Genomic DNA, 17,723 nt, shown 5'->3' on the forward strand with positions numbered 1-17,723 from the left:
TCGCAACCACTTTCGCCCTACTCCCCTGAGTAACTGCGGGAGCCAGCAGTTTTACGAAGGCTGAGAACGGGGTGACTGAAAGCGAGAGTTTGGTGTATGTTAAAAATCAGATTAATTTATACGAATCTAATATATTTTGCTTTCACTATTGTACTGCATTACAAAAAATTGTTGTTATAAAAGTAACCGCTGCACAGTATAGTTTGGGTGTGTTCATACCGTTCATTTTATGGTGTATCTATAATTGTGATAATTTAATGAATGCTGAATCAGGCTAATCTATTTTCTAGGATCATGATAAAATACTTCTATAATAAACTGCTTTATTGAATGATGACACAATTGACTTGAAAACTATAATCCATTCAATACTCATTTACTTATAAAATGTATATTGGTACAAAAAGTAATATTTTTTTAGTTGTTTTTTTGTTAGCGATTATGGCAAATTACGTTTAATTTAATTATTAACTAATTAAATTACATTCTTTTTTCATCTTAAAGCCAAAAACAACTCGACTAACAACTATTTCACAATTTAATTTTTAGTTTTAATATCTTTATTAATTGGCAAGGTTTTACAATGTTCTTTACGTTGCAGATAATTTCCGAATAATTAATTCTTAAATTAAAAATTCTTGAGATAGAGGGATTGGAAAGGAGATTTGGAAGTATAGGCGGAGTTCAAGGGAATAGAAAAGAGGATTTAGGATTTCAATCGGGTTACGAGGGGATGAAAATGAGAGTTTTTGGTTGTAAAAGGAATTTGAGGGGATGGAAAAGGCAATTTAGTCTGAGATTTTTTATTATTTATTATTCCTTATTATTATTTATTATTTATTTTTCAAGGCATAGAAAATTATATATAGTTCAATAGATTCATATCAAAACAAAATTAATTTAATACTTAAAATATTTTTGTTACTTTGGTGTTACTCCCAATCAAAATTCTTGAAAAGTTCAAATTTTTCAAATCCACTTTTTGTCAATCTCACAATATTCAATTAATCAACCGCAATATTTTTTGTTAACGAAGTGTCTGACATTTTTCTTAAATGTAATCAAAATTATAAACATTCACATCTAAGACGAGTTTCAAGAAAAATATATAATCGTAAAAAAATATTAACATACACGGACATTTGTTTAAAACCACTTTTTTTTACTGCTGAGACAGAATTATGTCAAGATATGTCGAAAAACAAAGTTCGCTTATCCAAATATTTTTCAGTGACTGAAGTAAAACACAAAATATAGGATAAATATATTTTTTCTGCGCTTTGTTAATTCTCAATGTCTTTTGCAATTCATGAAACATGACTTGACTGTTGGAAGAATATATTACTTTAAATCTCTTTTTACTCATTTCCTTTTTAATTGTGCATAAACCAGCAATCAGTAGCTCCTATTAACATTGAAAAAGCCTATTTCCTGTGATTCATTGTCATTATTTTTGTATTGTTAATTACAAGTTGAGCCATTAATTGTCACAAATATTCACTAAAGTACAGCATCACATTACGAATTTATTTTTATATCTTAAAATATTACAGTGTGTTTACGCGGATGATATAAATAAACACCTTCGTTAGCAGATGGCAACGATGTCCCTACTCCCTAATTTGTGAGCCTCTAGAAAAATAAAATTTCATTTTCTTTAAATGACCAATATTAGCACGTGCCCCGAACCTTTGAATATTTTCATAAACTTTGCATAGCAGAAAATCACTTTTTGTAAAATTGCGTAAAACAACTATTTCTTATTAACTTTTTATACGTAAAATTATGACAGTTACTTCAATATTCTTCAAGAAATAAATTTTATGACTGAAACTCATAAAAGTTATTGTTTTCTGTGATTAATGAAGTACATTAATCAATGCTTAAAAAATGTCAAGACATTATCAACAACTATAGTTTTGCTGAAAATTTATGATTTAGTTAACTGGTGTTCTATTTCATAACTTCTTTACTTATTTTTCAAAACACATTAGAATAATTATTTATGTTCAATGAAATCGTGTTGAAAATTCTAACTATTCGTCAACAATTTGTTTTAGTAACTTATGAATTGCATAGGTTACTAAAACAAATTTGATGATAAGATGGAGTTCACCTAACTTTTAAAACAAAGAAAATATTTTATCATAAGTTACCTAGTCTAAAAAATTCTTATTAATTGTTTAAATAATTGAAAATTTTTAAAAATAAAAAACATTTTACTTAGCATTGATTATAGGTTTGTCATTAACTCTAGAAAAAACTAACTTTTTAAAAGTTATAGGTAAAATAAAAATTTTATAAATAGTAATATTTTAAGCAATTTAAAGTTAGTTAAAAACAGTTTAAAATTTGTCACTTAAAAAATAATAATACAGTAATAAGTCATATAAAAAAGTGACAAAAAAGAAATCAAAACCCTGAATTTCATATAAAAATATAATATTTTGCAATTATGGGGGCATTTTCTAGACGCTATAAACAGAAGATGCATGGTTCGGTTGAAATTGCTCTAACCTAAAAGTGCGAACACAAGAATGTTTTTCCTCATTTTGTACCAAAATTTTAAGTTTTTCTCATAAACCAAGTAAGATTGTGAAAAAAACCAAAACAGAAAAGTTGTTCGTTGCAAAATTTAATGAAAAATACCCTTTTACTATTTTTTAATCTCATTTTTTTCTAAATTAGATTTTTTGAGCTTAAGAGTTCAAAACATATTTTTCACAGTTTTATACGAGAAAAGAAATTATAAACGATGAAATATACATATATGTCTGAAATAATTCCACTCTACTCAAAATTCCTATATACTTTTCTATATATGAACATACATAGGAACCTATATGTTTCACTTGTAGGAAATGACATAGGACCCTATAAAGGATCCTATATAGGTTCCTGTATAAGATCCTATATAGGATCCTGTACATGTTACTGTATGGGACCATATCCAGATGCGTAGTAGTATTCCATGGCAACTACGGCTGCACAGAAGTTTGTTTGATCCCTCAGTAACACCTAGAGATATACGAGGTGTGTTCAAAAAGTAAAGTAACATTTCAATTTTCGCGGGCTACGTACATTCAAGTTTTAAATTTTTTGTTTTGTTGTGTTGGTTCACTTGTCACGATCATATGTTCACAGTTTTGACTATATAGCTCGTGTTGTTTTTCTGGCAGAGGCGTAAAAGGTTAGAAGGGTTTAGTGTGCTCGGCGATTTTCTTCTTTCGAAAAAAATGGAGCAAAGAGTTTGCATTAGATTTTGTGTGAAAAACGGAATCCAGTGCTCTAAAACTTTTGAAATGTTGACATTTGCCTACGGTGAGTCTACTCTGAGTAAGAAAAATGTGTATAAGTGTTACAAGCTGTTCCAAGAAGGCTGAGAGGATGTCGAAGACGAACCTCGCCCTGGACGTCTCAGCACGTCAACAACAGATGAAAACGTTCAAGCAGTGGAAGAAATGGTGTTGAAAAATCGCCGAATTACCATCAGAGAAGTTGCTGAAGATGTTGGCATATACTGTCTTCTTTGATTAGCGTGGCGTAGTGCATCAGGAATTCTTACCACAAGGTCGTACGGTCAATAAGGAGTATTAACTTCAAGTTATGCGCCGTTTGCGAGAGGCGATACGCAAAAAAGGTCCGGAACTTTGGAAAAACAATTCGTGGCTTTTGCATCACGATAATGCACCTGCTCATTCATCGTTGCTTGTGAAAGATTTTCTAACCAAAAACAGCACGACAGTCATGCCTCAGCCTCCATATTCACCGGATTTGGCCCCCAGTGACTTTTTTCTTTTCCAAAAACTGAAGATACCCATGAAAGGACATCGATTTTCAACGATTGAGGAGATAAAAACTGCATCGCTGAAAGAACTCAAGGCTATACCACAAAATGATTATCAGAAATGCTTCGATGATTGGAAAAAGCGTGGGCACAAGTGCATTATATCTGAGGAGGATTACTTTAAAGAGGACAACATAAATATTAAGGAATAAATTAATATTTTTTGAGAAAACCATAAAGTCACCTTAGTTTTTGAACACACCTTGTATGTACCATTAGGTACCATGAGGAACCATTAGTTAGGTACCATTAGGTTCCTAATTAGGGACGAATCTATACAAGCACCTCTATAGGATCCTACTCTCTAAATCTGAATCAGCGACAAGTATGCCACTAATTCAAATCAACGTATATACGCTGGCAAATCAGCTGAATTCAGCTGTTAATTAGTGAAGTTTCACTGATCAGCAGCTCAATTTCGCTGTTTTAGCAGCATATATACGCTGATTTGAATAAACGGTTTACTTATCGCTGATTGAAATTTAGAGAGTATGTCATATCCTATAGGTGGCACCTATAGGTGAAACATATAGGATCCTCTGCCTATATAGGTTTCTATATCGGAACCTATATAGGAATTTTCAGTGGGGTTGAATCCTTTTTTTAGAAAGTGTGTATATGTATATATGATTAAAAGAATATTTCTATCAAAATCTATAATTATTAACAGATCAGTTCATAATTATATGACTAGAGATTTTCATAATCTAAAATAATTATACATTTCACTGAAAACCATGTTTTAATCATCGACAGAAATGAACAATAACATTTTGGCAAGAAGAAAAATGTAACCTAAAGTTATTTGTATTATACTTTATCTGCTTTAATTTTGTTTCTTGTATAAACCTGAAAACTCAATTTTAACCTCTTCAAATCGAAGTAAGGGAGTATTTTCCCAGTAATTTTTCCAAGGAACAATTTTGCTTTATCGACTTTTCTATATCTTACTTCATTTTCAAGAAAAACAATAAATTTCGATTTTTTGCGTTAAAAATGGATTTGTCCGAAAAAGAAGAAAAGAAGATCATTTTTTCTGCTCGTACTTTTTGGATGAAGTCATTTTTTAAGAGAAAATATTCCTTGAATAATTCTAAAAAAAAGTTATAATTTAATGTATAAATAGTTAATAAGAAGTACTCCCAAAAAAATCTTTACCCTTTAACATACAAGAAATATTTGTATAATGGACTTCTGAATCCCCCTAAGTTCTAGCAAAACTAAAGTATGTCCTCTTATTTTATTTTCCATGCATCCCAACTTAGGCAGTATAGATGGCAAGTTCCGTCATTTTGAGCATGATGCAGAGTACAAGTTACAACTGAATCTAAATCATGGTCTGAAGTTCCCCCTCACAAACGGAAGTCTCTACGGACGATTGCACAATCATCAGAACAGAGGTGTGCCACTTTTTACATTCCTCCAGCCAACTATGACTAGCATAATTTAATTTAAATTTAGAAAAAAAAAGACAAGAAAAAGTCGTTGGGCTCGAATGAATTCTTTTCTTCTTTTACAGCGAGAACGGGTACCATCACCATGGGGATCCAACATTATCCAAGGTCACAATCTACAAACGAAGAGAATGCCTACGGATCACTTCCTCCGGAAATGGCATCCTTCACGAGTTCAACCTTTGAACCACGTATTGACCCATCCACCAAAACAGCCTTCGAGAAAAGGATCAGGGAACACGAAAATTTCGAATTCGGAAAAAGAAGAATAATCGGGAGCACTGATGTCTTTGGACAAAATTTGGAGAACCTGGTGCAACTTGATGATCCTTCTAAGAGGAAATTTACAAAAAGTTTGGATGAAATTAGGGAAGAAGTGCCCAGAAGAATTGATAGAAGTGTTCCTGGTTTGGAAAATTTGGTAGCTGGGTTGGAGAAAAATAGATCTGAGGAAATTCAGTTTCAGAGGAATGCTGTCAAGAGGAATCAAAGCTTTGATCATGTAAGGTATGTGGCAGATCTTTAAGTTTCAATGTTTTTTATTGTGTTTGCTTTAATATTATTATTAAGTTCAAAAGAGATAAAACAAATCAAACTAAGTAGTTTGATGGACATTTAAGTTGACCCCTGGCCATTGACATATGACCTTTGAACTCTGGTCAGACGGTAGTGCACAAGGTTCGATCCCTGATCCAGTATGAATGGAGATTTGTCTATGTACTTCTAACGAGATTCTGGTGGTTCGGAACTCACCTTAAACTATAGCTCCCTCCTAAGGGGGTCCGTGAACTTTGCGGGAAGAGGTTAAATATTTTTTTTAAACAAAAATTGAAAAGCCTGAAATTTTATTATTCTAATGTGGTACCCTTCAAATTACCTAAATTCGATTCCCTCGGCATACACTTATTTACTCATACATTTTTAAAATTCGAATTACAGTTCAGTGCAGTTTGAAAATTTCAAAGCGAAATATTTCAACCTTGCTAGGTTTCCTCGACCAGGAATGGACTCGAGGACATATGATATTAAAAAGGACGTCATTAGAAGGGATCAGTTGCAAGCTCTACATTCCAGGCAAAATACCGAGGATCATGATGCAGATTATGAATCATCAGACGATGAAAGCTGTGACCTTGAAAGTGGAAATTTTGATACCATGAGCTCCTGCAGAAGTAGAGCTAGAAGTTGTTGTTCAGTCACCACTGTGGCTAATGATGACTTTGAATTCTTTCAAAGAAAAGGACCCAAGGTGACTTTCACTTTCATTACTTTATTCTCTTTATTTCAAAAAAAGCTTATTGCATCAATTGACTAATTTGGTTTTCTTGTACCATCATTGATGAGTTTTTTGTTACCTTTTCTGAAGAATATAAAACCCATCATTTATTTGATCAAATATAAATCTAAACGTGAAAAATAAAAAGTAATTGAATACTTACTTACTGCCGAGCTACTTGTAAGCTTTCGTAAATGTACCACTCTATCATTTTTAATTGATATATAATTAAAATTTGAAAGAATCACAAAAAGGTAATGCAAATTTCTTAACTATTTCTTTAAGTTGAAACTGTACAATTTTTTAATGATATAAATGACAAATTAGTCAAATTTGATTAATTAAATTTATTCCTTTTGGATCGGGAATAATTTTAATTTAAAATTTCTCAAATATTTCGGCTTCTAAAATAATAAAAAAATTTTAAGTTTGAATCAAAGCTTTATTATTTGAACATAAACAATAGGGTGAATCAAAGCAATAATTTTCTAATTTGTACGCGCACGCCAACCTAAGTTGTACCTTTTTAGTCGTCGAATTTTTTACAACAAAGTATTTAAAGTCGTATATAAATTAGTTTTGTGTTTTTTAATTATTTATTGTTTTTTTACTTCTTGAATGAATTGAAAATCAATGTAATAAATTTGTCCATATACAAAATTATCATCACCTATAATAATGTAATTGTAAATAATTCAATGAAAATTTGTTGACTAATTTTTAGGAAAATTAATCATATTGTCTTACTTGTTACTTATTTTTCTATAATAAATAACTTTTTAATTTACTTATTGTACTTCTACCGTCCTAATGAAGAAACTGTAAAACTACATTTGAAACGAACCAAGGTATTCAATAAAAAGCGTTTGCATCTGTACTGTTATTGGGTGAATCGGGCAAGCTTTATTCATACAAAAAAAAAACCCAAAAATGTCGAATTCCAATTATTTATATGCAAAACCGTAGATATGGTAGATAGTAATGCACAAAGTCGCCGAGAATCCTTACTAAGAAACGCATCTGCTGACGAATATAGGAATTAGCTGAACTTGTGCTATTCGATTTCAGGAAATCGAACTACAGAAAGACCGAAGATCCTCATGATCAAAATACATCTGCGCATATGTGTTTTTTCTTAACAGAATCTGAGGGCTCAGCACTATCCCGAATCCTGGCATTCGTGTAGATATGCTACAATTTCTGTAGATGTAATATTTCTTCATCAGGAATTCGTATTTTCATTGTGAATCCAACCATATAACAAATTCATTTTTGATAAAAATGCAGTTGTACAGTTTCTACATTACGACGGCAGAATAAGATAAAATTATTATTTTTCTTAAAAATGAGTTCTAAAATGTGCATTAAATCATGTAAAATTATATTAATGTAGCAGGGGATAATTCTATAAAATGTAATTGGTTGTCCAAATTTTGTCGTTAGATTCTTGATTCTATTTTCAGGAATTCTTCTTATCAATTTGATTATTGGATGTTAAAAAAAAGTTTTAGGTTGAATTTTAATCTCATTTAAATATCCTAAATTTTTAACTGCAATCTGAGAATCTTTGAACTTAATTTTTTTATAAGAGCTTCGTTTTATTTCTTATGACAAAAAAATTGCATTTATTTGCAGTAACGAGACGAGATACGAAAAAGTCAGAAGAGCAAATTAGTTTTTCTTTGAACACTTCCAAATAACAGTTTTAAAACACTTTTTCTACCTTGCGTCTTTTTTTAACTTTGGCTAAAATATTTATAAAGTCGGCTATAATTGTATTTTGCTTCAAACAATAACATTTTCTCAACAAAAGATAGAGAAAAGTATGTATAGAAACTTTCTTTTTAGAAGTTTTTGTAAGTGGATCAATTTGCCCTATTGACTTTTTACGTATCTCGTCTCGATATTGGAAAAAAATGCGAATTAGTTTAGTTTTTTTTTTTAGTTTTTTTTTTGTTTAGTTTTCATACAAATAAATCCGATTGTTTCTTCTCCAAGACGGAGACACAAGATAAACTTTTTTGTTATAACAACTTAGAATAAAATCAAGCAAAAATAAAATGATAAACTTTTTTGAGAAAATTGAGTTTAAGGATTTTTAGGAAAGCCGCCGCCATTTTAACAGTTTAAAAAATTTTTTGAATTGTCCCGCGGACTTTGACGGTGAACGAAAATATTAATCAAAATCAAAAACGAAAATGCCAATATCTATTTCTTTAGATACTGCAACATTTTTAACAAATTTTCAACACATTTTTTATAAGCTGCATCACGAGCTTCAAAAGTTCTGTGACTCGTAACTTATTCAAACCATTTTTTTATTATTAATCCGTCAAATACATATATGTGTCATCTAAAATCTCTTAGAAAACTTAAGCATGCACAGCCTGTCCGAATTGAATTCGGTCCCTCATAAAATGAACCGCCCTAATAAAGAATTTAAATTAAAACTGTTTTTTCTAGTCTCAAAAAATGTCTGCTTTTCCCTCATATAAGTTCTTTTTTATACCTCTATCTAGGTTGAGTTACTGCCTTCAAAAAGAGGGAACGAGAGCAAAGTAAACATGCGATCTTTTACCCCAAAAATAATAGAAAAGGAAGCAAATTTAGGTGCTGAGAAAAGCCTCAAGGACAAAATGGATACCAAACCTGTTATACAATCCTATCATCTAAAGAAAAAAATTACAACAGGATACTCAATGAACGACATAGACAAGATCAGTGGAAATGCAATAATGCCTAATCTTTCAATGGAAAGTCTACGCAGCATTCTCAAAAATAGTGACATCAGTTATCTCGACAATGGAGAACTTTGCAGGCACGACATTGGTGGATCTGCACCAGATTTAAAAAAAATATTCGTCACAGAATTCATATAAAAACTCAGCCTTCTATCTCAGAAAATCACCTCAGAATCACTTTCATTTCACCTTCAGAAAAAAAAATAGTTTCTATTGAACATTAAAATTTTGAATTTGAATTTGATATATTTTAAAACTATATAAGTCGCTCTAATTTTGAAAACTGAAATTACAAGAATATGACATTTTAAAGGTGTATATATATTATTTGTTAATTATTTCTAGATTCGTATACTAATTTATGATGCGGCCCTGAATGTGAAGTTGGATTTTTATTTCCTAAAAAGAGTTAATTGTTATAAAAAGGAGCTAAGTTTCTTCTATTTGAACTGTCATGTAAAATATGACTTGTTAATCACAAAGTTATTATGTATATATATTTTGTACATGTGTACCGCGCTACTTAATGTTCAGTAAATATGCCTATGATTATTTAATCATAGAAGAACGGGACATTAATTGGGCCTGCTGAGAATAAAATGTAACGGATTTCTTATAACAAAGGATTGACGTTAAACTGTGTGAATTTAAGTTTAGAATATGAAGATAATAGTTTCTTAATGAACGCGTATTTATAAAAGATTAACTTGTTTTTAAATTATGAAACTATTTTTGAACACGACGAAAGTTGATATTTTTGTATAACAATATTATAACCTTGCGATTCTTATAGATACAAACATTAAGCAAATCGTAATTTATATTTGTAAGATTCAATTCACCTACTGATTAATGTGTCATCATGTCAGCAAATATAAAAATGTAAAAATCAATTAGGATTTCTAGAAAATCATTTTCGAGAGTTTATCAGTAGACCGAAGTAAAAATATTGTGGATGTAAATTAATCATGAGTGTATTAATCAATACAACGAAGTGAAAATGCTGCAAGTAATCGAATCATTTAAGCCTCGTAGTCTAGTTGCGAGTTGGCATATGGATAACTAATTCAAAAAATTGACATCGTGTATTATGTCTTCTGTTCGGAATTTGAGTTTGAAAACTCAGATTACTCGGCTTATGGGATAGAAAATTCGGACATGTTTCTTTAATCCAATTTGAAAAAATGTCAAGTGTCCGGTGTTCAAATTAAAAAAAAAGTAAAATTAACTAATTAAAAAAACATGCTTTTTGCACTTCTTTAAAAAATAGTAACTCTGTACTTGCCGAATACAAAAAACAAAGAACAGTAGAAAGATTTCCACATTTGTTTTGTGGGATTAATTTCAGCATTTTCATTATAGTCTTATTAAAATTAGTTCAGTCAGTACAAAGTAACCATAGAGATTAAAGAAAAAAGTAGGAATTTTTATTAACATAAATACTTCATAAAGCCTTGTATTATTCAATACTCAAGTGTAAAAATGTAAATAAAAGTGGTATGTATGAAATTGAAATAAAATTTATCAAGTTTGTTTCTTACATACTTTATTGTTGAGTCAAATTTTCTTTATAGTAATCGACAGTATGATTGATCATAATTTTATTTATCCTCTGTGCTCTAATTGAGATTTTTAGCAAATTTTGCAGACATTTCACCTCCAAGAGCACAGTTCACAAGCACAATTACTTTAACCGAATACTTTGGGTACAATCGTTACAGAAAATTTGGCACTTCTCGTTTTGGACAATTGACTCTATCTCCCTCTGAGCACTCGGCAGGACAGGGTTGCGACCATCACCGTAAGAGCGACAAATATGGTCATAAAGCAGTTTCAGGGCCACTTTATGTCTGTAGAGATACACAGTTCCCGCGAGGGTGGGACACGCTCTGGACATATCGGTGGAAACTTCTTGATATAAATTGTGGTCGCGTTATACTAAGGTGGAAATTACACCGTCCTGACACGCAAAAATGGAACCCTCTGTACATGAATGAAGCCCTGATGATTTGAGAAAACAAACGTTTGCTTTTTTTACAAAGACTGTTCTTCTACATTTCTATACAAGTTTCCGTGCATTTTCTTGTCAAGTAGCTCTTGGTGGAATTTTTCAACTCCTGCTTTCCTTACTTCGGCTTTTAGAAAAGAAGCATATAAATGGAGTAATGCATTACACTCACTTCTGATGTTAAAATTCAGACCAAGGGTGTCGGCCGCCTGCCCAAGGTTTTGTAAAGGAACGCTCCTTTGTCAATCATCGCATGGTTCCTGACCAATTCTAAGAGAGTATCTCTAACATTTGCAACGATGTAAGTTGTACTTAAAACAAATTCGATTGTGAAGACACTGGAGAATCAGAAGTCCGCGTCCGCCTTGATGGCGTGAAATGTATAATCGCGGAGCAGACGAATTGACATGCAAGCTCTTATACATATGCATGATCTTACGTGTGGTGATGTCAAGGGCATTCAGCTCGTTCTTCATTCATTGAACCACCCCAAACGAGTAGAGTAGAACCGGGACGGCAAGCATGTTAGTCACAGATACCTTGTTCAACGCCGTCAGATTTGAAGACCAAATCTTGCGAACTAAATGCTTTTATCTGCTTCCAAGAGACTTCTTGACTGATCTAATAACACTTTTATCGAAAAGCTCAGGATCTTTGGGAACGCCAATAATCTTGACGATATTTAAAGTACTCTGAAGTTTGCTTTTACCAGAACCATAAATCTTTAGGTCATCTGTATAAAGTACATGAGTGACCTTGTGTCTGCGATGATTATTGTCGCCACAGAAGTATCTAGAAGAATTTCGCAGTGCAAGAGATAGATACAGAAGTGTGATGCAAACAATCAAATAAAAACCTAATAGGATATGGCTTCTATCAGCTGCTATCACTTCGGAAGGTGAGTTTTGTTCCTGGTTCTATATAGTTTCTATTAAGTAATTGAGCAGTTTCTAATTGGATCTTCTTAAGATCTAAAGTGTTTCGTATTCGGTCTGATTGTTCAACGAAAAAAATTATTGCTTAACTTATTGTTATATAATCTTAATTTTTTATAGTTCTTAGGTACATAATCCACCAATGCGGTAGAATGGAAGAACGTTGTGTCTGATTGTTGTTTCAAGAGACGTCATATCTCGCTACGGTTCCAATACATGTCGTATATAGCTTGTGGTTGAACAAACGTAGTATTTCGCTTGCAGATTCAAAAGACGTCGTATCTCGTTGACCGCCCAAGAGACGTCCGTGCCTTTCTCGCGGTTAAAAAAAACGTCGTATCTGGTTCGCTGTTCAGAAGACGTCGTACATCGCCCGCTGTTTACGAGGCGTCATATCTCGTTCGCAGTTTAAGGAACGTATCTCACAAATTTCTAATTTCTCAGCCTGTATCAAATTACCAATAAAAGGGCACAATATACTTTAAAAAAAAATTGATAAAATATTTGTAAATAATTACTTAAAATTAATTATGCTGCTGACAACGAAGAATATCTGCCAAAATTAGATACAAAATATATTTTTGAAACCCCTTTGGCTGTAACTTTACATAGTGTCTGATTACGGAATCGAGCTAGAAATTCACGCTATATTTTTTCTCTTTTTCAAGTAACTAGTATGCATCCAAGTGTCCAGGTTGGTCGACTACGAATCCCAGTTGGTGCGCTATATATTTTTTTCTATTTTAAGTACCTGATGTGTAATTGCAACATTATTTACTTATATTTAACTGAATATAATATAGAAAATAAATCAAGAAACTGGTTACTCAATTCAAAAGGAGAGGTTGTTCACCAAAAAAACTATTATGAATTTTTCGACGCTCTCGTTTAGAATACATTTGTTCATGTAATTTTTCCATATTATTAAAATTTTTTTAAGGCTGCTGAACACTATTAGGTAGGCTTTGTAAGTAACTGAGTGAGTGAGTATGTATGTGTGTGTCTTTAAAAAGGCATACACGCACTTTTGTAACGAATCTTCCCCCACATCAATAGGGTATACCGGGATATCTCATTTAATCCCATTTATTTCCCAGGTTGTCCCAAGGATATCCCAGGGATAACCCGTCGGATGGGATATCCGTCAAATGGGATATCCCGGTATATCCTATGCTGTGAGGGTTTTTTACTTTAAACTTTCTTTAAATACGTATAACTTGTAGTGAATTTACCCTTTTTTTAATACAGAACAGACACAAAATTACACACAAAAAGCACTTAATTTTCATTAATAAAACCTTATTAGTAACGCTCTTATTAAAGGAGTACCAATTTGAAATGTGGTACAGATTTTCGATCAAATAAGTTACTAATCTTAACTAAGATGCGACTCCTCGTAAACAGCGGGCGATGTACGACGTCTTCTGAACAGCGAATGAGATACGACGTTTTTTGAACCGCGAGAAAGGCATGGCGTCTCTTGGGCGGTCAACGAGATACTTCTTTTTAATCTGCGAACGAAAAACTACGTCTGTTCAACCATAAGCTAGATACGACATGTATTGGAACCGTGGCGAGACGCCTTTTGAAACAAAAATCAGACACTATGTTCTTCCACTCACCCGTCGATATATAATCGTAGGCTTAAACTCTTTGAAAAATCGCACACACTAAGGATTTGAACCCTACCTATACTGCCTAAACTTGTATTATAACGCGGACTCTAATTCATTTGGCTATCGATGCACATGGATCTTGGTTACAAAATTTCGGTCGTGGTTAATGAGTAGTTCTAAGGAAATTTGCAAATTTTCGAGGGACTTTGACCAAATACATTATACAAAAATAATTTAAAATTAAATCTTACTTATTTAAAAAATGGCTTGGCATTCTTTTTTCGTTAAATATTTCAAAAGTTTATAAACTATCAAAAGGTAATAAACAATTAAGACATGTCAAGTGCAAAAATTCTTTAATAACCTAGGTGAAAAAAAAAATTTTTTTCAATACAAAAACCTCCATAAAACGCGCAGTTTTCAATTTATCCAATTATTTTATAATACTTTCTTACTCAGTTTTTAATGCGAAACAACAGTTATCTAAAAAATATTTTACAATATGTGAAACGAAAAATCGAATTTCACTTATTTCAGAATGGGCTCAAAACTTTTGGTCCTTAGATAATTAAAACGTTTAAAAATAATCCAAAAGTAATTAATAATCAAGAAAATCAAGTACAAAAATGCTTTAATAACCTCAGTGGCAAACGAATAATCTTATGCTATACGAAAACGTCCATAAAATGCACAGCTTTCAATGCATCAAATTATTTTATTATACTTTATATAAATGTCAGTTTTAAATTTGGAATAACTTTTCCATCATTTTAATAACCTTAGGAAAAAATACGTTTTCTGCTATATAAAAACCTCCATAAAATACGCAGTTTTCGATTGATCTAAATATTGTATCAAACTTTTTAATTTGGTTTTTAATTTAAAATAACAATTCCTAATCAATAATGAAACAAAATTATAAGTTATTTATAAGTTATGAAAGAATATATGCTACATATCACAACTTATTTCAATTTTCAGTTTATTTCGCACAATGTACATTGTTAAAACACTTGTTTATCGAGAATATATCATTTGTTATCCAGAAACTTAGCCTTTTAATTCAATTAATTTATTTCCGATTATTCATTAATAATCCCGACAAAGCCAATTCGAGAAGCAACTTTGTACTTGTGCAACTTTCGACAAAATACAACCTAATATATAGCTAATAGAATCACCTTGAAGTATTAATGGCTTAAGCGGCATTTTTAGAATGTGAATTATTTAGTTCCAATTTGCCATTCAAATTCCTAATAAAAACTCTTAGAGAAGCTATCTTGTACTTGTACCATCTGCGAGAAAGCAGAACATAATAAATGCCTAGTAGAGCCACTCTGAAAGCATTAATTTGAGTTTTAACCTGATTAATTTAATTCCGATTTGCCATTTAAATTCCTCATAGAACCTGCCAGAGCACCAATTTTAAACTTGAGCCATTCCTGAGAAATCAGTACCTAATAGGTGCCTCGTAGAGCACTTTGAAAACATTATTTGGAGTTTTAATATCTGATTAATTTGAATCCAAGTTCCCATGCAAATTCCTTATAGAACCTCTTGGAGAAGCATTTTTGTACTTTTGCTATTCGTGAGAATGCAGAACCTAATAGATGCCTCGTAGAGCCATTTTTAAACCATTATTTTGAGTTTAAACTTTGATTAATTCAATCCCCATTTGCCATGAGAAATCCTAATAGAACCTATTAGAACAGCAATTTTAAACTTAACATTCGTGAGAAAGCAATACCTAATAGGTACCTCGTAGAGCAACGTTAAAAGCATTATCTTGAGTTTCAATCTAATTAATTTAATTTCGATTAGCCATTCAAATTCCTAATAGTACCCGCTAGAGCAGCAGTTTTGAACTTGTGTCATTAGTAAAAAAGCAAAACCCAACAAACTCATTAAAAACCTCTTAGAGCCACATAGAGAAGCATCTTGTAATTCATAATATTCCCAGTCGTGTTTTAAAAGAAGATCAGTGCCTAATAGAGCCTATTAGAAAAAAATTGCAAGTTCATTTTAGTCCCAGTAGCCGTTTAAGTGCCGAATACAGTTCATTAGAAACCAAATTCAAATAAAAAGACTCTTAAGAACCACTTAAGACCACAAATTAATCCATCTGCATCCTATATGGTTTTAAAAAGTTTATTGATAAGCTATTAGGCATTTTTACTAGGGATGGTGTCGCCCTGAAAGACACCCCTATGGAAGGTGACGTTCTTTGTTGTCACTCGATATTTTCCAAATGAGATAGTAAACTTAGTTTTCCAAAGGGGCATCAATCTCTCTATGCATATCACTATGTGTGAATAAACCTTCATGCTTTCCAACAGACAGATGATAAGTTTATGAGAGGTTGAATCAAAAGTTTTCCGGTAATCTATCCAGGGCATTCACAGGACTCGTTGATGGGTTGCTACGTCTTTGCAGACGTACCTGTCAATTCGTAAGTTCTCTCGGCATCCTGCTATACCTTTTGTCGAGACAATTGTTCTTCGTACATCTCTCTCAAACAACTTAATGGCCTGTAATTCTCTGGGTTGGACAAGTTGACTTTTTTGGGTAGGAGTATAGTGCATCCTAACACCAGGCACTGCGGAATGGGCGTTTCCGACTTTAAATATTAGGTGAATAGCCAGGCCAAATGTTGGGTTTTAGACGTAAAATTCTTCCACCAAAAGTTTTCGATACCACCTGGTCCTGCAGCGGAAAAGTTCTTCGAACCACTCAGTGCCTTTTCACTTCTTCAGCAGTGATTGATGGACATTCCTCGGCAGATGTTATAAGGTTGTCGCAAAACTCCTTGAATCCGATGATATCAGTATATTCTTTTAACTCCAGTGTTTTTGGGATCTTGTATAACTCTCTCCAAAAAGTCTCAACCTCGTTGGGCTTGGGTGGGTTTTTGACAGAAATAAGGGGAACGCTGAAGAGGCGCGATAGATTAGCAAGACACTGTTAACTCTCCCTAAGACATCTCGCCCCCTTCTGTATTCTCATCCTTGCGTGAGATAACACGCGTATTTTGTCAACAATATGCTGCTTGATTGTCAATAAAGCACTCCTACATTAGTGCGGCATTGTGCCTTTGGATGTAGGTCGTTTCCGCATGAGTTGGACAGCTAGACAGTATCTCTTCTAGATACTCGGGTTGTACATGGCACGCCCTGCAACTGTCATCGGGAATGTCTTAGGTCAAAATGTGACAAGGTTATGTTAAGGTGGAAATGACATCGTCTTGGCATGCTAAAATGAAATCCTCCGTACCAGACTTCAATCCGGGTGATTTAAGAAAAGCAAAAGTTAGCTCACACAACATTGATTAATCCTCCACATTTATGTGTAAAATGCCGCGATTTCTAATGTCGAGGAGCTGTTCGCGAAAGTTTTTCTCATGTGCTTTCTTAATCCAGTCTTTTAGGAGTGAGTACTCAAAATAAATAAGATTTAATGCATTTTGCTCCCCCCTGATGCTGAAGATAAGTCCGAGTGTTTCTTTAGTCTCCTCCGCTTCTTTATACAGAAACGCTCCTTTGACCCTTACATGCTTCGTGCTTCCTGGCCATTGTAAGAAAAGGGTCTCATCAATTTGCAACTCTATGTGCTATACCCAGAATCATCCTTTCGTGTCCCGATATAAAGGGATCTGAGCTCGTCCTTCGTCCATGTGACCACTCCGCATGAATAGAGTACTACCAGGACGGAAAGCATATTTGTTGCAGATACTTTGTTCCTCACTGACAGATCGAAATACCAAATCTGCCGGATGAGACGTTTGTATCTTCTTCAGAGAGTATCCTTTGTAGATGCCATATCCTGAATGTGGCTCTATGACACGGTCAG

At 32.8% G+C, this 17,723-nt stretch overlaps 1 protein-coding gene across 1 annotated transcript in view; it reads left to right on the forward strand.

Annotated features, from left to right (window-relative positions):
• The window catches only part of LOC117181225, a 16,982-nt gene extending 6,126 nt beyond the window's left edge, over nucleotides 1–10,856 (forward strand). Inside the window, exons 3-6 of the mRNA XM_033373789.1 lie at nucleotides 5,113–5,247; nucleotides 5,367–5,808; nucleotides 6,241–6,550; nucleotides 9,097–10,856. Of these exons, the coding sequence (XP_033229680.1) occupies nucleotides 5,113–5,247; nucleotides 5,367–5,808; nucleotides 6,241–6,550; nucleotides 9,097–9,456 (1,247 nt within the window). The 3' untranslated portion in view covers nucleotides 9,457–10,856. The remainder of the gene's footprint in view (nucleotides 1–5,112; nucleotides 5,248–5,366; nucleotides 5,809–6,240; nucleotides 6,551–9,096) is intronic.
• The last annotated feature ends 6,867 nt before the right edge of the window (nucleotides 10,857–17,723 follow it).

This window comes from Belonocnema kinseyi, chromosome 10 (assembly GCF_010883055.1).
Source record: "Belonocnema kinseyi isolate 2016_QV_RU_SX_M_011 chromosome 10, B_treatae_v1, whole genome shotgun sequence".
Lineage (NCBI taxonomy): Eukaryota > Metazoa > Arthropoda > Insecta > Hymenoptera > Cynipidae > Belonocnema > Belonocnema kinseyi.